General features: G+C 38.0%; 1 protein-coding gene across 1 annotated transcript in view; it reads left to right on the top strand.

Annotated features, from left to right (window-relative positions):
- The first annotated feature begins 10,649 nt into the window (after positions 1-10,649).
- LOC124625528 (zinc metalloproteinase nas-14-like) overlaps positions 10,650-23,773 on the top strand; it is a 104,532-nt gene continuing 91,408 nt past the window's right edge. The window contains exons 1-2 of the mRNA XM_047149178.1: positions 10,650-10,776; positions 12,744-12,871. Coding sequence (XP_047005134.1) covers positions 10,760-10,776; positions 12,744-12,871 — 145 coding nt within the window. The 5' untranslated portion in view covers positions 10,650-10,759. The remainder of the gene's footprint in view (positions 10,777-12,743; positions 12,872-23,773) is intronic.

Below are 23,773 nucleotides of genomic sequence, written 5' to 3'. Positions count from 1 at the left end.
GGTCTTCATCATTTCACCTTGTCACCAAACATGACGGTTCTTTTCGAATGTGTGGTGATTACAGATGTTTAAATGCTCACACTGTCATGGACAATTACCCCATGCCAAACATAAACGATTTCACTTATATGTTTTCGGGCGACACAATCTTCTGTGCGATTGACTGCAAACATGCTTATCAGCAGATTCCCATAGTGCTGGAAGATGTTCCAAAGACTGCAATCATCACACTGCTTGATTTGTTCCAGTACAACTTCATGCCGTTCATTTTAAAGAATGCAGCACAAACGTGGCAACGTTTCATTGACTCAATCTTACGACGATTTGAGTTCTGCTTCACGTACCTGGATGACATACTCATTTTCAGCAAATTGACTGAAGACCACGAAGATCATTTATCCCAGGTCCTCCAGACTTTGGCATCCAATGGTGTCGAGGTCAAAAAAGAAAAATTCCAATTGTGTCATTCTTCTGTGACATTTCTGGGTTACACTGTCTCCGCAGACAGAATACAGCCTCCCAAATCCCGCATGCAGGCTATCATGTCATTGCCACCCCTGCTATGTACAAAGAACTCAACGTTTCCTAGGCACCATAAATTACTACCACCGTCATCTACTGCTGCCACCGTGCAGGCCCCACTGACGGACTCACTCTCCGGCAAACAAACTTCGGACGTTAAACCAGTCCACTGGACTGAACCCATGCTAGAGGCTTTCAGGGCTCTTAAAACAGCTTTAGCTCATGCAGTCGTACTCGCCCACCCTGATCCGTCTGCCGATTTGTCCATCAATACAGATACCAGCGACATCGCGGTCAGGGCAGTATTACAATAGAGCAAGGCGACATAGTTTTGCTACTTCATTTCTTCTCCAAAAAACTGTCTATGGTACAGAAGAAATATTCTGCTTTTGATAGAGAACTTCTGGTGGTGTATGAGGCCGTCGAACATTTCTGCACTGACATCGAGGGCCGTCCTTTCTTCATTCTTACTGATCACAAACCACTGGCGGATGCTTTCTGCAACCTGCCAGAGGATCTGCCACTTCGACCTGGTCTCTCAATTTACTACGGATGTACGCCACATCAAAGGCACAGAGAACATCCCCGCTGATTTCTTCTCACGGCTCAATGCCGCTTCAAGTATCATCAATTTATCCGACCTCGCTGCTCTACAGGCTTCGGAAGAGGACACTCAGGTGCTGCTCACTGACCCGCAGTCTTTGCTCATGTTTACCAAGACTAAATTCCCTGGCATTTCGGATGAAGTGTGGTGCGACTCTTCTACAGGCATTCTGTGGCCTTTGCTCCTGCCCACGATGCCTTGCATAATCTCGCCCACCCTGGCATCCGAGCCACCACTCACCTCGTCACCGAGCATTTTGTGTGGAAAGACGTGAAACGGAACTGTCAAACATGGGCATTCAGCTGCATTTCCTGACAATGAAACAAAATAGGACGTCAAAACCTTCACCACTTGGCAAGTTTGACATCCCTATGGGACATTTCCGTCATGTACATATCAACCTTATCGGTCCCCTGCCTCTGTCAGAGGGCCACAGGTATATCCTGTCCACAATAGACCGAATGTCTTGTTGGGTGGAAGTCGTCCCCTTACCCAACATCACAGAAGAAACTGTGGCCAAAGGATTCATTTCTTCTTGGAACACTAGGTTCGGCTGTCCATCCATCATCACAACCGACCAGGATTGACAGTTTGAATCTGCACTTTTTATGTTTCTCTGTAATCTTTGCACTATTAAAAATATCCATAGGACAGCTTACCACCTGCAAAGCAATGGGTTGGTGGAACGATGGCACTGCACTACACTCAGGTGCCACGACTGTCTCTGGTCCGAGGCACTTCCTTAGGGCGTTGCTGGGCCTACATTCTACATTTAAACCAGATTTACACGGGACAATACTGAATTTGTTTTCGGCAAAAACCCACTTTTACCTGGGGAACTAATTCTTCTCCAAGATCCCAGGAATTCCCCCACCTTCCCAGACTTTATGTGATGGATGCGTTCACACTTTAGAAACACATGGCTAGCGCCACCTGTCAGCCATTCCCCACCTGATACTTATATGCCGACCACACTCAGCTCTTGCTCACAGGTCATGTTCAGGGACGACTCTGTCAGACATCACTTACAACCCCCTTACCTCGGCCCCTTTGAAGTACTCCAGAGGGATGAGACGACGTTTGACTTTATGATATAAGATCGCCCGCAAACCGTTTCTCTACACGGGCTCAAGCCTGCCTTTGTGGACTCTGACACTCCTCTGCCATCCCAGTCGGACTGCCTGAACACATGTTCTTTTGATAAAGCTGCTAACGAGTCCATTCAACCTATGGTTGGGTTTTCTCCATCCAATGATTCACCACCGCAGTTTGTGGGTTCCTCAGGCGTGTCATCATCATCCCCATTCCCAGGTTTTGAAGACATTTCAGGTACTAGAGATGCGGATGCCCCATCCTTCATTTTGCGCTGCAACGTACCACCTGACCGCGTCGACGACGTTTCGATTATGGTGTTAGATAATCGTGTGCCTGTACTGCTCACCGACAGCACAGACCCAACCCTCACTGAGGAACTCAACGTCAAGATAGTGCACAGCATGTCCCTCCAGCAACAGTGCGACCCATCACATGTTTGAGCTTTCATTTCTTTGGACGGCTCAGTCTGCATTTGGGGAAGGCATGCTCACACGCCACCTCCTCTTCCATACCGCTACTTCTGAGATAGCTGACGCATCATACACGCCCCCACCCCCCACTGGTTTTCGGATTATGAGTTGGACCAGTGGCCGCCCTCTGCACCTTCGCACGCTGACCCTACAGAGATGGAGCTTCTGGTAGTGCGCCTGCCACCTCACACCACTCACGCCAACGCTGACACCCACATGACCACCCCTCAAGTCTCATAGGCCGTACTCCGTACTGGAGGGGGGAGGGGGGAGGGGGGGGGCTGTGTGGCATTGATAGGCCACATCGACCACACAAATTACAATCTTTGGAATATTAACTGCTCTGATGAACCACCATGTTTAATCCAGTCTGCCTTTGTACTTCATGCAGTGTTCATGTGTATCAGTCTTTATGGTAAAATATGTGTGTATATGGAAAACTTGGGAACTGTTTGTTACGTATATTATGATCCGTATCCAGAATCCGATAAATTGTTGGCTTTATCCATACAGCTTTGTTGTCTGACAGACAGTCAATGTTACACATCATAGTCCTAGTTTGAGCTCACTTTTATGCAGGGTGGTCAGAAACAGTCTGAAAAGCTTGTAAGGGTGTTGCAGGGGACGTTGTGCTAGAAAATAACTGTTAAGAAAAAAGTTTGATACACTGTACCATTTCAGGGCTATCAGGTCATTATGTGTAAAAATTCAAGCAACCAGCAAGGGAAAGTGTCATCAAACTTGTTCTTCATTGGTTTTCTCAAACCAAACAAACACAGCTTTTGCTCACCTAGCTTAAATTTTTCACTTTCTAAAAAGGTATATTTTAATTGATAACAAGCATTTGAACAAATGGTAGCTCACAGATAACAGATGTCTGACATTACTGCATTTTAGTGCATGCAAGTGCTTGAAGTTGCATACATAATGACCTGATTAGGTAACTTTGATGCTAAATAACTCAAAAATTGTGCAACATATCAATTTTTTTCACAATTATTTCTCAGCACAAATTCCCATGCAACACCATTACAAGCTTTTTGGTTTGTTTCTGACCACCCTTATACACTTGTAATAAAATAACCAAGATGCCTTGTGCAGTTGTAACTGATGCAGAAGATATTATGAGATTTTAACATATTAAGCAAATTAACATTAGTGGATGTTTTATTTCTTGTATCAGACTTTAAAATTAATTTTTTTGTATTTAGCTTTAAAACTGGATTTTTTTTAAGCACTCTATAAATTGTTCAGCATCACTATCACAAGAACGGTATGTAGAATCAGTCCTGAGCTTTAGTGAGGTAGCATGACAGCTACTTCAAATACACTTTCAACACTTGAATCTCTGACACCATGCACAATATAGTTTAAGCCAAGATCAGTACTGACATATATTGACAAACTCAGTGGTTGGGAAAGAAGTGAGACAGGGTTGTAGCCTATCCCCGATGTTAATCAATCAGTATATTGATCAAGCAGTAAAAGAAAGAAAAGAAAAAATTGGAGTAGGAATTAAAATCCATGGAGAAGAAATAAAAACTTTGAGGTTTGGCGATGACATTGTACTTCTGTCAGAAACAGCAAAGGACCTGGAAGAGCAGTTAAACAGAATGGACAGTGTCTTGAAAGGAGAATATAAGATGAACATCAACATAAGTAAAACAAGAATCATTTGATGCTGAGGGGATTAGATTAGGAAATGAGATGCTTAAGGTAGTAAATGAGTTTTGGTATTTGGGGAGCAAAATAACTGATGATGGTTGAAGTAGAGAGGATATAAAATGTAGACTGGTAATGGCAAGAAAAGCATTTCTGAAGAAGAGAAATTTGTTAACATCAAATATAGATTTAAGTATCAGGAAGTCTTTTCTGAAAGTATCTGTATGGAGTGTAACCATGTATGGAAGTGAAATATGGACAATAAATAGTTTAGACAAGAAGAGAATAGAAGCTCTTGAAATGTGGTGCTACAGAAGAGTGCTGAAGATTAGATGGGTAGATCACATAATTAATGAACAGAATTGGTGAGAGGAGGAATTTGTGACACAACTTGACTAGAAGAAGGGATCAGTTGGTAGAGCATGTTCTGAGGCATCAAGGGACCTCCAATTTAGGACTGGAGAGTAGCATGGAGGGTAAAAGTCTTAGAGGGAGACCAAGAGATGAATACACTACGCAGATTCAGAAGGAGGTAGATTGCAGTAGTTACTTGGAGATGAAGAAGCTTGCACAGCATAGAGTAGCATGGAGAGCTGCATCAAACCAGTCTCTGGACTGAAGATCAAAACAACAACAACAATTTGTTCTTATGTAGCTAAATGTAAGTTAGTAAATTAACAAGCTAGCTAGAACTTTGAAAAGCACTGCTGGTTACTCAGTTTGATTAATAAATCATTTTGCCTCTCACTGTTAGGTTAATATGTACTTGACATAATGTTAATTTTCCGAGAAATTGATGCATTTCACCAGGGGCAGTCAGGTGACAATAATCAAGAATTTTGTGTGTCCACCTAGCCAGGCAACAATGAAAAAATGTATTCTTCTAGCATATCTCTAAAAAAATGAACTCAAAGATCTGGAATACTGATTGGACAAATTAAATTGTGATGTTTTGCTAGTAAATGAACACTGGTTAATTCATAGTGAACTTGAATTAAGTGCACCTTATCAATACCAATTAGTAACATGTTATTGTAGAACAAATCTTAAGCATGGTAGTGTTTCAGTCTTTATCAAAGAAACAAATAATTTAGAATATGAAGTGATAGATGAAAGTTTTCTATGAATAGAAGTAGTTTTTGAAGTCTCAGCTATAAGGATACCAAGTCAAGAAAAATAGCTATATCAGTGTACCACTCTCCCAGTAACAACACAGAATTATTCACAGAAAATCCTTAAAAATTGATAATAATGCTCTTTAAATATGAAAACTGCAGAGTTATGATATTTGGTGATATAGATATTAGGTATAAAACCAAACATGTTCAGCACCTATTAGATATATTCTTCTCCTTCTTTTCCTTCAGCGTTTGTCCCACGTGCCTGTGGGGTCCACTAAGTGGGTCTGTTGTCTCCATTTCACTCTATCACGGGCTGCATCTGGGTGGATGTTCATGCATTTAATATCTTTTGTATCAGCCCAACGTTGCTTAGGTCGTACTGATGGTCTACTGCCGACGACTTCAAGTGTGCAACCCACCTTGGCAATAGAGAATACAACATGTACAACATGCCAAAACCATTGAAGATGACTCTCATGCATCTTGTCTTGGATCGGTGCAACACCAAATTATTTCCTAATGCTGTGAGTGAGGCCCGATGTCCACCTTAGCACCTTCGTTTCCATTACACTTAGGCAGTGTTCTGTATCAACTGTAGTTGGCCAGCACTGACAACCATACAAGGCGACTGGTCAGATGACAGTGTGATAGATTTTTGATTTTAAATTATCTTTCATCCTGCGGTCGCAGGTTGTTGTTCGCCACTTCATCCAGGCTGCCTGAGTTCTGGTGTTGACTTCTTCGGTGAGTCGGCCGTCAATGGTGATCGTGGAACCAAGGTACTTAAACTAACTCACACATGTTAGATCTTCACTATTAATCGTGATGGTTCCTATTTCATGTCTCTCTGATCTCACGTACTCGGTTTTCTTCAAACTACTACAGGATAGGCTAGGTGTCGAGTACCAGGTCACAAGCATTGTGAAACCTAGTGCTAAGCTTAGCCAGGTTACAGAAAACCTAGGAGCCTTATGCAAAGCTTTTGATGGTGAGGACCATGTTCTTATCATAGGAGGAGTGGAGGAGTGGGAAACAGCCTGGCTAGCAATTCAAACTATAGTATTAGTTGTGGCCTGGATGTATTAGGAGCAGCAACAGCTCACACTCGTGTGGGGTTTGTGGATGTTTTGCAGCACCATGACCAGCCCTGGGTTAATACGGCTGTCAACCATGTTAACAGAGAGCTGGGTGTGTGTGTGTGTGTGGGTGGGGGGGTGGGGTGGGGGGTGGGGGTGGGGGGGGGGTGGTTACTGTTGGCAGAAACTAAATCTCATATCTGTGCTGTGCCTGTTGATGTAATTGGGATGTCATGTTACACTAGTCATGGCTTGCACCTGAATAGGAGGGGGAAGGATAGATTAGTTGATCTTCTTCTAGAAAATGTAAGGGGGGGCCACATGCACACAAGACAAAATACCTGTGATTACTGGAGTCAGAGGGACATGTTATTTAGGTTAGAGTCAGGTTACAAACAGAGAGTATTTAAAGAGATTAAAACAGAACAGTGCCATAATATCTGTAGCAGTATCCAAAGAAATAAAATTCATGTGTTTCATCAGAACATTAGAGGATTGAAAAATAAGATATATGAGCTTCTTGTATGCCTACAAAACGGGGTAAATACTGAAGGTATAGATGTTTTGTGTCTCTCTGAACACTATGTAACCACAGGGATGGAGAAGTTAAATTTAAGGGATTACAGATAAGCATCTTATTCATGTAGAGTCAACTTGGAAAAAGGAGGAATTGCTACTCATATAAAAACTGGACACAAAGTCAAAAATATTGAAACAAATAGTTTTTGTGCAGATCAGATCCTTGAAGCATGTGCTTGTGAGTTGCTACTGCACTATACTTCTATAGTAATTGTAACAATCTACGGATCCCCTCAAGGTAACTTTCAGCTATTCATGAAAAATCTAGAGGCGTTATTGAGCTAACTGTCAGACAAAAAAGAAGCAGTTAGTGGTTTGTGGTGATTTTAGTGTAGATTTCTTAAAAGATACGGATAGGAAAAATGAGCTAGAAGCTTTGCTTGGTTGTTTCAATCTAGTATCTGTATTAAATTTTCCAACTCGTGTGCAGCAGGGTAGTAGGTCACTTATCGATAACATTTTCATAGACGGTGCTCAGGCAGAAACAATTAATGTGTACCCAGTTGTTAATGGGCTATCTGATCATGATGCACAGTTAATGGAAATAAAAACATATATCACCTTACGAAGTATACACAGAAAATGATACTCAGTTCAATAAATAAGTGTAAAGCAGCATGGAAAGTTATCGAAACAGAGATAAGCTCTGAAAATAAACACATCATTCCAATTCAACCAAACACCTTAAATGCACACTTTAACACTTCTGGCTCAACTAAAAATCTCACTGAAGATGCAAATAAAGTTGCAGTTTTGCTTCTAGCTCTCTATAGTAAGCATCTTGACAAATTCTGCTGGACATGTATACTACAGTCAGGTTAGCAAAGCAATTGCAAAACTTAGCAATTCAAAAGCTGAAGACTCCTAAGGACTTTCAAATTATCCAGTCAAAAATATAAAGAAAGAAGTTCTACTGCTATTACTAACCAAAATCATCAACCAAATGCTAAGTGAAGGAATCTTCCCAGATTGCCTAAAAATTACTATTGTAATATCTGTCCATAAGAAAGGTGATAAAGCATCTCCTAATAACTATCATCCAATCTCACCCATGCCAATCATATCAAAAATTATAGAATATTGTATGCACAACTGGGTGAACCAGCACTTCAGGCAAAATAATCTGCTTAGCTTCTCACAATATGGTTTCAGACCTAATCTTTCCACTGTCAAAGCAGTTGAGACTATCACCAGAAAAATATACGTATCTCCTGAGACTAAGAAAACAACCTGTGCAACTCTTCTAGATGTGAGGAAAGTTTTTGACACTGTCTCCCATAGAATACTTATAAAAAACCTTCCAGGCTACAGAGTTGGAGAGCATGCTCTTCACCTTACTGCATTATACGTGAACAACAAAAAGCAGATGGTAACTATAAACAGCCAAAGATCAGAGTCACTACCTGTTACAAAAGGTGTTCCACAGGGCCCAGTACTGGTTCCATTCCTGTTCTTTTTAAATATGTAAATGACTTACCCTCATTTTTGCCTTGTCAGGCATTACTGTACACAGATGATACAACTATAATGTCAGAAGTTGATGATGCAGAGGAGCTGCAACGTAATATAAATGTGGCAATGAACCGATGCACTAATTGGTTCCAGGAAAATTATTTACAAATTAACAACAATAAAATTGAAGATATAGTTTTCAATTTAAGTGTCTCTAATGAACATAAAAAATAATCAAACTCTTAGGTTTTCACATAGATCACAATCTCAGCTGGGTGAGTAATACAGAAAAAAATGTGCTCCAAACTTTATCACCTGGTTTCTCTGTTGTACAAACTAGGGAATAATGTAAGCAAAACCCTACTAGTACATGCATATTTTCATTTTTCCACTCACACCTTACCTGTGGAACTCTTCTACAGGGTAATTAACCCAGCTCAAAAACTGTATTCAAGGGACAAAAAGACTATCAGATGTATAGTAGCACTGACTTCAAGAGAATCCTGTAAAAATCATTTCAAAGAGTTCAATATTTTGATAGTCCCAAGTCTCTATATGTACAGTTGCCTTCTTGCTGTTAAAGAGAATTTAAATAATTTTAACCTTAAGGTGTCTGTACATGATCACAACACAAGAACTGGACAATCAATAGGTTAGGTTAGGTTAGTGTTGTTTAGCGTCCCGTCGACAACGAGGTCATTAGAGATGGAGCGCTAGCTCGGGTTAGGGAAGGATGGGGAAGGAAATCGGCCGTGCCCTTTGAAAGGAACCATCCCGGCATTTGCCTGAAACGATTTAGGGAAATCACGGAAAACCTAAATCAGGATGGCTGGAGACGGGATTGAACCGTCGTCCTCCCGAATGCGAGTCCAGTGTGCTAACCACTGCGCCACCTCGCTCGGTGGGACAATCAATATATATACCCCACAGTAGTGTGGCTAAGTTTCACAACAGCCACAAACATATAGGCCCAGATTTTTTAATAGATTCCTAAAAGCTGCCCATTATGTTCCCTATAATACATTTATGAATGTTCTAGCAGAGTGGTTTAAGAAGGAAGGATACTACTCCATAAAAGAGTGTGAGGAATCAGATGTATGTGACATAAAATTCTGATTACTGTGATAATTACTGGTTAAAAGTTTCTGACATATATAATTTTCACATTGTATGTAACAATGTGTCAGTGATGTAGATATCATGAAATTTTTATGCGCTTTATGTATCGTAGCATGATGTGTAAGTAACTACACCAATAACATGTAAAATGTTTGAAGGTGAATAAATTCAAATTCAAATTGCCTACATCTGTAACAACATAGGCCTGCTTACAACACACTATTACTAGACATGTTGTTTTACAATGAAGATTACTATTTGTCATACAGCAAATAGGAATTTTTCAACCTTTGAATCTAGATAATCAGATAACTTACTGCAGGAGCGGTTAATTAGGTATGTTTTTAATTTTCTTTTTAATTTTTATGGACTCCCAATATCTTGGTTTATGTTAGATGGGAAGGAAGAAGGAGTAGTTACCTTATGTGTCATAGAAGACTACATGACAAAAAGCTTTCTAAGGATGTACTATTACCAATTATAGAACTATGGAATTAGGAGGTGGCATAGGTTGATCAAAAACATAGATTGTAAATGCGTCTCCTTTTCAGCAAAACCAACATTAACATTTGTAATTATTTTAAATATTAATGAAGAACTAAAGTTAATAAAAATACATATCAGAGAAGTTTCATTACATGCTGTGATAACGACAACAGATGAAAAAACACTATGGGAACTTCTTCACACAGCAGTTCAGTGAACATTACCAACTGAAACCATGACAAAATTGATAACCTCATTTGTAACACCAGTGTATCTGCTGCTACTTGTGCATTCCAGTATGAACCCATTGATAACATTATCTTCACTTTCTCTCCCTGCAGAAAAGTCATATTTTTAGATAAATGCATCATGAACAAAGCACACAAAAATAAAGCATAAACATTATTTAGAATTCTACCAACAGGCAGGAGGCAAGAGATAAATGCATAATTTTACGGAATGGCAAAACTATAAATATCATGAGGCTTCTATTACCATAAGTCCCAGTAGACAAGAAGCATCTCATTGTTCACAACTTATATTTGATTCCTTGATTTTTTCGTTCTCAGTGACATGGATGAGATTTACAGGTATTTATTTGCAATCAGTAATGGCATTTCTAATAAAGCACTATTTCTATTCTGTCAGAGAATTTCTGAATACATAACAAAATTAATTGTAATAGGTACCTATTTTTAATTTGCCTACTATTTTGCTAATACTATGTATTATTATCTTTGACCTGTCCAATATCAACTGTACAATTTGTGCTGTATGATAAAACTGGACCAATAAAAAATCAAATCAGATCTTGTAGCAAAATTAACTTCCTGGTAAATAAACTAAAGTATTTGTATTAGGAATAAAAATGACATTCTACACTGCTGGGTGCCAAATAGTGGCATATCATCAAAAGATAATATGAAAGCATATTATTTATGTCACATGTAATTTACAGAAAAAAACTGAATTTTGTGACGCCAGGACAAAGTATACATAATGGCATGAAGTAAAATGAGCATTGGTTATGCTTTTGAAAGCTTACCTGTAAGCTACTTACATTCAAAACATTGTGGGTAGCTGTCAGTGGTAAATAGAGGGCCAGGTTTTGAGATGTTAATTCACACACATTTCATGTAGTAGCAATTCCTTCTATAAATTCTCTATATATTAGTACACACACATGTTCATGTAGTAGCAATTCCTTCTATAAATTTTCTATATATTAGTACTGAACATGGCATAACAAGTAATACTGCTCATTGTATAAAGGCTCCCATGTTTGTAGCATGTAGAAAGCAGTAATCCTGAGACCGTTATCACTGTGCTCTTGTAAATACCATACTAAATAAGTTGTGATAGGACAATGATTACTTACTACAACTGGGTAAATGGCATCTTTATTCAGAGTAGTGACTTTCATACAAGTTGTATTATGTTTATTTAAAGCCATTCTAAACACTGACAGAGTAGAAAAATAATAACATTTTGCAGTTAACAGTGCCAAAAATAATAATCATTGACAAATATTTCCATGTGTTAACTATTTATCCATCTCTTCTACATCTCTGAATGTTCACCATTGTTTATTTACTTTTATTTGTGAAGTCTAATGTATGGATGAAGATTTTTAATATTCTACAATGTCTACATTACTTGACACATTAGCTTTACAAACATCAGGCCTTTTAGATCAACACTCTGCAAACTACTGTGGCACATATGGCAGAGAATACTCCACACTCCTACCACATTCTTAAGTCATATTTCTGTGCATAATACTTTGTACAATAATGTCTTCATGGTCTCTGAGGATGTCTCAAGCAACAGGGGTGAAATGTTAGGCACAGAAACATGCCTTATACTGAAACCTAATTCCTGTAAAACCAATGTCACCAATAAATGCAGTAGAAGAGATTAGTTTCACAATATTGAACATGAAGAGGTGCTCATAGGTCTTAAGGTATGCATTTTAGAGCCAATGTTTACTAGGCTATTTTTCTTCTTGGTAAATGACGAATCTTGAAGTGTTACTTTCGAGTTTTGAGAAACCCTGTATGTATATCACCATGAATATCTCACAAAGGGGAAGTATGAACATTTCTGTCTTTCTTTTCAAACAGTGGAAAATCTGAAATTAAATAGTAATGTGAAAACTAGGGCAGATTTCTACTCACAACATAGAAGATATGTTCAACATTAGATAGGAATATTAACAGCAGACTATTATTATTAAATGTAACTCTCTGCCATTCAGAGCCTCAGGCCTGAAGATGATAGTGGCCATTTGTGTGAGTCAATGGGCTTGTGAGTGTCTACATCTGATGAAGGACTTAATCCAATAGCTTAGTATATCCTACAGTCTACTTTTAAATGTGCCTGTCTGCTGTTCAACAAGTCCTCTATGTGGCGAGTGTCACTCCGTCCTAATTCATACTGCTGTTGTTTCTTCCTAGATTTCTTAATCTTTCTTTTGATCAATATATCTAAATGATTTCAAGATAACTTGGCGCTGAAGATCTTCAAAAAAGAATGAAAAACTTGTCTTGCTTTCCAGCAGGATGCCGTCAATAACAATCTTCTTACTAACAGTGGCAGTAACATCAGTGATAGCTAATAGAGTTAAACCACCAGAACCTGCTCATAAGGGACAATTCTCTGATGCAGATGAGATGAAGAAAATCGGTATGTTATAATGTTATAAAGAAACTTAAAACATTTTACTTTACACAACTTTGACTGCAAAGGCAACTCAAGGAAGCTTATGATAATCAAATGACCACATGCTTTCATTACTTTCTGAGATATAGTTTTATGAACTGAAGAGTAACTGAACTGAGGGAATGTGAGAAAATTTTAAAATCCTTCTGGGCTTCTATTCTTGAAACAGATTTTTATTGGTTTGGGTGTAAGTGTCCTTCTTAGTAATTTAATGGATCTGCTTTTTTTTGTTCTTATGCATTCTACCAAATTCAAGGGAAACTAATTGAATTTGGTAATATTATATGTCATCTTTGTAGGAAAGCAGTGCTGGTATGTGTGTATATGGAATAATGTACACTGGTACTGAGTAGACAATTCCATACATTACTAACAGAGTAGACAGTACAACATCAAGAATGAAATTTTCACTCTACAGCGGAGGGTGCACTGATATGAAACTTCCTGGCAGATTAAAACTGTGTCCCGGACCGAGACTCGAAATCGGGACAAATGCTCTACCAACTGAGCTACCCAAGCATGACTCACGCCCCATCCTCACAGCTTTACTTCTGCCAGTACCTCGTCTCCTACCTTCCAAACTTTACAGAAGCTCTCCTGCGAACCTTGCAGAACTAGCACTCCTGAAAGAAAGGATATGGTGGAGACATGGCTTAGCCACAGCCTGGGGGATGTTTCTAGAATGAAATTTTCACTCTACAGTGGAGGGTAGGAGACGAGGTACTGGCAGAAGTAAAGCTGTGAGGACGGGCGTGAGTCATGCTTGGGTAGCTCAGTTGGTAGAGCACTTGCCCGCGAAAGGCAAAGGTCCCGAGTTCGAGTCTTGGTCCGGCACACAGTTTTAATCTGTCAGGAAGTTTCAATACAACATCACACTCAAGTCAGACGTACATAACAAACTGAAACTGGTGTCAAAGACATTACTGTTGCATGCTGCTCAGAGCAGTGACATCGACATTTACAGTGAGAGATAATAAATAGTCACTTTGTTGGCACTTCTTCATCTCTGCTAGAGCTGTTTCATATGTGGGCCTCATATGCATTACCATTTCATTTTACTTCCGTTTGATTATAGTTCACATTGTCATTGCTTTATTTTATGAGTTTATTATGCTTTGAGCATAGAAATTATGACTGATTTTTTTCTTACAGATAGAGTTCCTGTTTTTACATTGTTTTTTTGTAGTGTAGTTACAGTTTATTCATAACAGCTAGTTGTCTGAACTAAATAAATCTGACACACACTATTTTGAACCTCATGAATGAGTGAGCTTTCTTTAAATTTATCCATAACCATCTTCATAGGATATAATAGATTTAAAGTGTTGTGGGAATATTTTTGAGAATGAATTATCTTTCTTCTACACAATTCTGTTTTGTATACACGTTTCACATTATTACTATAAATTACCAGTACCAGTAAAGATTCTGCATGTGTCATTTCATATGATTTTATTATATTGCTTTATTGTTGAAGATGATTTATTATCATCACAGTTCATCAGTTGTAGTAACAGTGATTACCAAAGTACAAAGGTCAATCAAACAGATAGACAAATGTGCATGGTCAATAAATTTGTTTATTTGTTATTTACTGTCCATATAACAATCAGTTTTTGGACATTGTCATAGATTTTAGTTCACATATACAAAGGCTTAGTCAACTTAGTAAGTGCACCCATTGATACAAATAGAGAAGGTTAGAAATTATCATTTTGTTGTTGCAAAAACAAACCTACGCTGTATACACTGTTTTACAGAGACAATTTCAAAAATAAATCCGATGCTATACACAATGTTTTACAACGGGAGATTACAGCTTGAAATCTTCTACTGAATAACAGCTTTTTTCTATTAATTAATGCTTAAGTTTATTCTTTGAGGTGTTTAAATTAGCTCTCCTGAAGTCAGATGGAATTCTGTTACAAAAAATGGTTCCTATTGTTTGTATACTATGGTCTGCAGCCCTCTTTTACTTGCAGTTCTGTGAAAATTTTTTCATCCCCATGTACCGTACCTCCGTACATTACTGTTTGTTAATTATATTCTGGATGTTGTTTCACAGCCATTAACTTATTGCCTGCAGGATATACCTTGAGTAGATGGTTAGTATTTTATATTTTCTGAAGATTTCTCTACAAGTCTCCTGTTTACCTTGGCTACCACTCCTATTACCTTTTTTTGTAGTCTGAAGAACCAGTCTGTATAGACAGTTGATGTCCCACCCTATACTTTGATACCATACTGAAGATCGGATGTATCACTCCGAAATATATCTGTCTCAAGCTATCATGGTCCAGGGAGGCTGAGATACTTTTCAGTAGATAGACATTTGCACTGATTTTCTTACAAATATGGTCTACATGTTCTTTCCATGACAGGTGTTTGTCAACAATTATGCCCAGAAATTCGTGTTTGTTTGTGTAGCTAACGGCCAATGGAGGTGTAGGTAGAGACCAGTTTATATTCTGACTACAGCTAAGCATAAATTGCACTGTCACTATCTTCTCTTTATTTATGAGTAGCTTATTTGCAGTAAGCAGTGACAGAACACACACATAAAAGAAGGTTGTAATAAACAATCTTTTGGAGCCAATGGCTCTTTCTACATGCAGAATGGTTAAAGGGGAAGGAAGAGCGGTGAAGGAAAAGGACTGGAGAGGTCTAGGAAAAGGGGTAAATTTCAGGAAAGTCACCCAGAACCATGGGTCTGTCTGAAGGAATGATCAGGAAGCTTTATGATATAGAAATTTTGCTAGAAAGTGTGAAACAATCTGTGAAAGTAATATGCCTTAATGAACATTGGCTAAAATCTGAAAATATCAGTCTCCTGAATAAACTTACAGGTTATAAACTGGCTACCAGCTTTTGTAGGACCAATGGGTATGGAGGCTCTTGCATATTAGTTCATTCCACGGTAGACTATGATATCAGACAGAATTTTAGCCATCTGAATGAAGAAGGCACATTTGAAAGTTGTTGTATAGAACTTAAAGAGTATAACACACTAATTATCAGCATATATCGCACACCTGGGTACCATATAAGCTCTGTATTTTTAGATAAGTTTGATACATTGCTACATAAATTAAAATGTGAGAAACTGTACAAGAAATTGGTTATATGTGCTGACTTCAACATAGATGTAAGGACTGATGACAAATTTTCTTCACACTTAAAGAACCTGGTAGCCACAAATGGGCTAAATCTCAATTTCGATCAGTATACAAGAATTACAGCAAGCTCTGCAACATGTATTGACAATATTGTAAGTAGTTATAATTATTATGTAAAAGAAAAGTTTCTTCTAGATTTAGGAGTATCAGACCATAAAGCACTATTTGTATCACTACCGAAGCAAAATTCAGTCTGCACAACAAAAAGATGTAGGAATTTCAGTCAAGAAAATGTGGAAGTATTTTGCAAATAACTAAGCCAAACCAAGTGGACAGTCAGCAAACACACTTCCACAAGTGACAATTACAATAACTTTTTAACTGAATTCTTGGGTATATTCAATGAATGCTTCCCTTTTGTAACAGTGAGGACCAGGTCCCAAAAAAGTAGATCCTGGGTAACAAAAGGAATTAGAGTGTCTAGTGCTACTAAGAGGAAACTGCATATGGAGGCAAAAGTAAATCAAAGCCCTCAATTTCTTAAGTATGTAAGCACATACAAAAAAACATTTGACAAAATAGTTAAACTAGCAAAACGTACTGCAAATAACGACTTCATTTCAAATGCAAAAAACAAATCAAAAGCTGTTTGGTCTGTTATAAGAAGTGAAGTTAGCAGTGAGGCAGAGAGAAAATGCCCTTCTAAAATAGTGATAAATGGTAGAGCTGTTACAGAACCCAGTGCCATTTGTGAATCATTCAATGACTTTTTCATAAACTGTAACAAATTTGGTGACTGTTCACCACCAAATACAAAGCCCAATATGACAGATAGCAATTGCACATGTTTTAAGTTTTCTCATGTTTCCATCTCAGATGTCATCAAAATCATAATCTTCCTAAAAAATTCAAAATCTGCGGGGTGGGATGAGGTCCCCACTGAAATAATAAAAATAGTCCGTCATAGTATTGCATATCCACTCTCTTTCATAGTCAACCAATCATTTGATGAGGGATGTTTCCCAGATCGATTAAAATATGCAGAAGTTTGGCCCATACACAAAAAAGGCAAACAAAATGAATTGGGCAACTATAGGCCAATCTCACTGTTACCAATTTTCTCAAAAATATTTGAAAGAGCTGCATGTGATCAGATTGAAAATCACAATTCATCTAACAGCATTATCTTAGGCAATCAATATGGTTTCAGAAAAGGCCGCAGCACAATCCATGCAATAAATGAATTAGTCACAAAAGTCAGCAGATGTCTTGATGATAGAATGTGTGTGTCAGGCATCTTTTGTGACCTGTCCAAAGCCTTCGACACAGTAAATCATGACCTGCTTCTCCAAAAATTGGCACGCTATGGTTTTCAAGGCAAATCTCTTAGCTGGATGTCATCATACTTGGCAAACAGAAAACAAAGAGTACTTATTAACATCAACGGCAAGAAATTTCTCTCTGGCTGGAAAAACACTCAATTAAGTGTTCCACAAGGCTCAATATTAGGGCCACTGCTTTTTCTATATTATATTAATGATATGCCATGTCAGGTCCAGTCTGATACTATCCTCTATGCAGATGACTCAACAGCTGTAGTCTGTTGTAAAAATGAGGTAGACCTAATTCGTCATATTGAACAAACACTTGGGGAAGTGGAGGCATGGGTCAAAAACAATAACTTGACATTAAACTTTACAAAAACAAAAATTGTGCATTTTACCACAAAACAATCTGCACAGTCTATAAGTGAAATAAGGTATATGGACAAAAAATTAGAGACTGCAGGGAGTGTCAAATTCCTTGGCGTGTTAGTCAATAAAAACCTGTTATGGAGTCGCCATGTGGACAACATACTGGGTCGACTGAATAGCCTTGTATATATTATGAATATCTTGTATAGTATTACTGATTTAGCTGTAAGAAAAACTGTATATAATGCATATTTTGTTTCAGTCATTAGGTATAATATAATTTTCTGGGGGTCTGAAAAAACAAATTTACTTAGAGCTTTTAGACTACAAAAGAGAGTCATCCGGGCAATGGTGGGAGCAAAACCAAAGCAACACTGCAAACCTTTATTTGTAAAACTGGATTTAATGAGCATTCCAAGCATATACATCTATGAAACTCTCACTTTCACGAAAAGAAACCCACAACTTTTTGAGGGCAACTTCTTCTTGCATCAATATGATACAAGACATAGAATGAGCTACATGTTACCTACCCACCGTTTAAAATCATATGAAAAAACCCCATACTATATGGGCATGAAATTGGTAAATAAAATATGGAAAGATATGGATGACCCAAATGTAAAAGGCACCAAAAGAGACCTGGAAAAATATCTGAAAGATAAATGTTACTATAGTGTAGAAGATTTCATGAATGGTAACAATGCATTGTAATTGTAATTAAAATACCTCTTTGAAGATGTTACACCATGTATATTATTAGTTTATTGTATTTTTAGTATTGTTATATATAGTGTAAAAACTGACAAGTCACCTATGTCACAATCTTTGATTGTATAAGGCATGTTATGTGATAATAAAAATTGAATTGAATTGAATTGAATTGGGTCAGGGGAGACTTACTGGACAGGATGAGAAGGAAAGACTGATTGTTGAGGACTGCCAATTTTTTATTCACCCAACTAAATTATTTTGTCAAAAATGGATTGTTCTCATTGTTTTATTTGCAGTAAGATAACTTCACAGAAAAGTATAATTGATTTCACTACTGTTTGTAGTAGTTTGCATGTCATGCCCCAGCTGACAAAAGACGTGTCACCAGCATAGCCTCCAACCTTGCTTTTTTGCAGTTTGATTAAATCATTTGCATACACAAGAAACAGAAAAGGCCCCAGTATACTTCCTTGGGGCACACTATATTGAAGTATCCTGTGGGTTAATTTGGTTTTTACTAACTGTTCATTGCTTTTATAAGTTAGCTTGACACATTGTTTCCTGTCTTTCAAATAGGAGATAAGTAGTTGCATCCCATATGCTTCTAATTTATGCAATAAAATTGTATGATTTACAGTATCAAAAGCTTTCCTCATATCCAGAAAGGCGTCTTATCTCATCTAGTTTCTTTAATATTTCATGTATAAAAATTGCTACTGCTGTTACAGTAGATCTTCCTTTTCTAAAAATGTGCATATTGTTAAATACATTATGTTTTATGAAATATGCCTCAGATTGATTTAATATTACTTTCTCTAAAATTGACCAATCTCTGAAGTTAATCATATTGGCCTATAGTTTTTCATGTCTGTTTTTATTCCCTTCTTATAAACCAATAGGATTTCAGTGGTCCTCAAAAGATCAGGGAAATCTCCATTGTAGAGGGAGATATTTATTAGATGTGTCAGAGGCTTCACTGATTCTCCTCTGCATTCCTCTAGCAGCATAGGTGAAATGTCATCCCAACCACGAGACAATTTAGTTTGAGGTTTTGAAATGATTGCAAGGAGACCCTTCTCAGTAATGCCATGGATGAAAAAAGATTGGCTGCTTTTTGTAACATTTAAATTGGGTGCCCAGTCTTGTGTTTCATTTGTGCCAACTGAGTTAAACATCTGTATGAATTTCTTACACATTTCTTTTGTGTCATTTGTTACATTGTCATTGTCTTTTAATGTTATGCTGATGTGTTTATGAGACTGCTGTTTCTCGCTTCTTTATACATTATTTTCTAGGCTCTTTTACTAACACAGGTTGAGTTGCTATGTGATGGGCATTTTTATGAGTTTTAAGGTTAGTCAAGAAATCTCTGTATTTTTTTCTGGGCAGTTTGCATTTTGTTAAATAATATTGTAATTTAGTATCTCTAAAGAGTATGTAACAGTCTTTCATGTTCTCTCTCACTTCAATGATTTCTGCAGGGAAATTCTCAGATTTGTGATTAATAGCTTTATTTACTTGTTTTACTAAAGGACATGTTTCATTTAAATTTTATTGAATAGTTAATAGAAATTTTCCTATTTATCATTTGCATTTGTTGCATTGTAAACTGGCTCACAGTTTTCATTGCTTAATGCCCTCGTAAGTGTATTATAATTAAATTTTCTTTTACACGTAAATGTACCACTTTTAGTTATACCTACATTTCCTACATCAATTTCCATAATAAGGGCTCTGTGATCAGATACGTTGTTTTCTAGAGGGGTTATGATTATGTTTTCCTTTGTTATATTTGTGAGAATGTGGTCAATGCAAGCTCTGTTTCTGCAGTAATTCTTGTAGGTTCTGTGTTTATGTGCTAGTAGTTATAACACTGAAGTAAATTAACATAACAAAAATAATTATTGCTATTATTTAAAGAGTCTGTGTTGATGTCTCCAACGAACAGCACTTTTTTATATGCTGATGTCTTCTCCAGCAAGTCCTCCAGATGAAAAATTCTTCACTGTTATTTCAAGGTGATGTAGCAGAGCTGCTACAATCAGGCTTTTGTTCCGTAGTTTTAAATTTATTGCTACAACCTTAAGTACCATTTCTTCACTTGACTTTCCACATGCTATCTTATTTCTGCTATAAATGCCTACACCTCAGCCTTTATGTGTTACTCTACAATACAAGTTTATGAGTTCATAATTTCTTAGCCTGTATCCATGTGCTTCCACTTCCTTGCAACCTAATTGACACACTATGAAGAAATGTGGTTTTCATTCATTTAGGTATATGTCCAAGTGCTCTGTTGTATTCATTATATACTGAACATATTGGTATATAAGGGTTAAATTTCTATGCTTCACTCTAAAAACAGAATCTCTATCACCTCTGTAATTGATAATTTTGTTTAAGTCCTTTTTCTCTGCTATAATTTTGCTTATTTTTTCACATAAAAGTTTCTTTCCTTTGAAATTTAGAAATAGTTACAATTTGGTATGTAGGTATTCGTCCATTTTGCTTACATCCACTATTCTACATTTTCCAAATGAAGCACACATCTGTTTGTTTTTGATGTTCATATTTTGTATCTCCTTGTTGACACACGAATTGTATTAGGTTATGGGAACGGGATACGATTATTGGTTGAATGCAATAACTATTCCCATTAAATTTCACATAGAGATATATTTCGCAGTAAGTCATATGTGTGTACACAGCTTGCGATACGGAACTCAAAACTAACATGGAGGCTTGGCAGAACAATCGGAGTCCAAAGATGGAGGTAATCGTGGTCGATATGACCTATTGATGCCACAACGTCATGCCTGTGAGGTAGCATTGCAACTATTGTGTTTCAAGATTTGGTGGCTTCTAAGAACTTTTCCAGGCAATTTTGTGCCTTGTTTTTTGTGACATTGTTGGCACCAGCTATGCACACAACATATTCATTTTCATGTTTCATTTTTTCCCGCAGGTCGACATCAGTAACATTTTTCATACTTGTACCCAGTTTTTCTGTTCCCATTGCTTGGAAGTCTTTGTTATTGTCTTGTAAAATACTCACCAGGTTTCTGCTGTGGTTGGCTGTTAGTAAAAGAACATTGTACCTTTTTTGTGACTGAGCGACTGATTCTTGGTGCTGCTGTCACTGTGTCTCATTGTTGTTTTATTTGCTCCACTGCTGCTTTGCTTACGAACTTCATTGCAATCACACTTCACACTTTCATCTTTATCACTGTCACTTGTAACAGTATTAATTGCACTACACTTATTTGAAAGAGTTTGACTATCATCCATAAATATATGCGGTTCTTGTAGCAATAACAGTTTACACTTTTTAGATGTTAGTTTTTTCATATTCATATTTGGAACAGTTTATATTTGGAACAGTTTAGCTATCATGTGAAAGTGTACATGATTTTCGTGATGGCCCACACTTTTCAGATGTAAGTTTTTTCATATCACTCATTAGAATGTTAATTGTTAGTTGAAGACGGCTTATATAAACATTTAACTTTCTTATTTGATCACTAAAATTAGTGCACATGCTGCATTTGCCAGTAAATTAGGCAGAGGGTAAGTAGTGCCATATCTCTAAGAGGAGTTGGAAACATTTAACTCAGGGCGGGAGAATTTAGAGGAACTGCAGTTCAAGTCTAAAACATTAGTTGACAAACACTTTGTAAATTGTCATCTCTCATCACACACCACCTTTTTTGTATTTTGTCTATATACCATATACAGGGTGTTTCAAAAATGACCGGTATATTTGAAACGGCAATAAAAACTAAACAAGCAGCGATAGAAATACACCGTTTGTTGCAATATGCTTGGGACAACAGTACATTTTCAGGCAGACAAACTTTCGAAATTACAGTAGTTACAATTTTCAACAACAGATGGTGCTGCAAGTGATGTGAAAGATATAGAAGACAACGCAGTCTGTGGGTGCGCCATTCTGTACGTCGTCTTTCTGCTGTAAGCGTGTGCTGTTCACAACGTGCAAGTGTGCTGTAGACAACATGGCTTATTCCTTAGAACAGAGGATTTTTCTGGTGTTGGAATCCCACCGCCTAGAACACAGTGTTGTTGCAACAAGACGAAGTTTACAACGGAGGTTTAATGTAACCAAAGGACCGAAAAGCGATACAATAAAGGATCTGTTTGAAAAATTTCAACGGACTGGGAACGTGACGGATGAACGTGCTGGAAAGGTAGGGCGACCGCGTACGGCAACCACAGAGGGCAACGTGCAGCTAGTGCAGCAGGTGATCCAACAGCGGCCTCGGGTTTCCGTTCGCCGTGTTGCAGCTGCGGTCCAAATGACGCCAACGTCCACGTATCGTCTAATGCGCCAGAGTTTACACCTCTATCCATACAAAATTCAAACGTGGCAACCCCTCAGCGCCGCTACCATTGCTGCACGAGAGACATTCGTTAACGATATAGTGCACAGGATTGATGACGGCGATATGCATGTGGGCAGCATTTGGTTTACTGACGAAGCTTATTTTTACCTGGACGGCTTCGTCAATAAACAGAACTGGCGCATATGGGGAACCGAAAAGCCCCATATTGCAGTCCCATCGTCCCTGCATCCTCAAAAAGTACTGGTCTGGGCCGCCATTTCTTCCAAAGGAATCATTGGCCCATTTTTCAGATCCGAAACGATTACTGCATCACGCTATCTGGACATTCTTCGTGAATTTGTGGCGGTACAAACTGCCTGAGACGACACTGCGAACACCTCGTGGTTTATGCAAGATGGTGCCCGGCCACATCGCACGGCCGACGTCTTTAATTTCCTGAATGAATATTTCGATGATCGTGTGATTGCTTTGGGCTATCCGAAACATACAGGAGGCGGCGTGGATTGGCCTCCCTATTCGCCAGACATGAACCCCTGTGACTTCTTTCTGTGGGGACACTTGAAAGACCAGGTGTACCGCCAGAATCCAGAAACAATTGAACAGCTGAAGCAGTACATCTCATCTGCATGTGAAGCCATTCCGCCAGACACATTGTCAAAGGTTTCGGGTAATTTCATTCAGAGACTACCCCATATTATTGCTACGCATGGTGGATATGTGGAAAATATCATACTATAGTGTTTCCCAGACTGCAGCGCCATCTGTTGTTGAAAATTGTAACTACTGTAATTTCGAAAGTTTGTCTGCCTGAAAATGTACTGTTGTCCCAAGCATATTGCAACAAACGGTGTATTTCTATCGCTGCTTGTTTAGTTTTTATTGCCGTTTCAAATATACCGGTCATTTTTGAAACACCCTGTATGTATTCTGCTATGTGAGTTATGTACTACTACCATCATCTCTCATCATACACCGTCTTAA

The sequence above is a fragment of the Schistocerca americana genome, chromosome 1, assembly GCF_021461395.2.
Source record: "Schistocerca americana isolate TAMUIC-IGC-003095 chromosome 1, iqSchAmer2.1, whole genome shotgun sequence".
Classification (NCBI taxonomy): Eukaryota; Metazoa; Arthropoda; class Insecta; order Orthoptera; family Acrididae; genus Schistocerca; species Schistocerca americana.
Note: the sequence above shows the minus strand (reverse complement) of the source record. Positions and strands in the feature narration are given on the sequence as shown.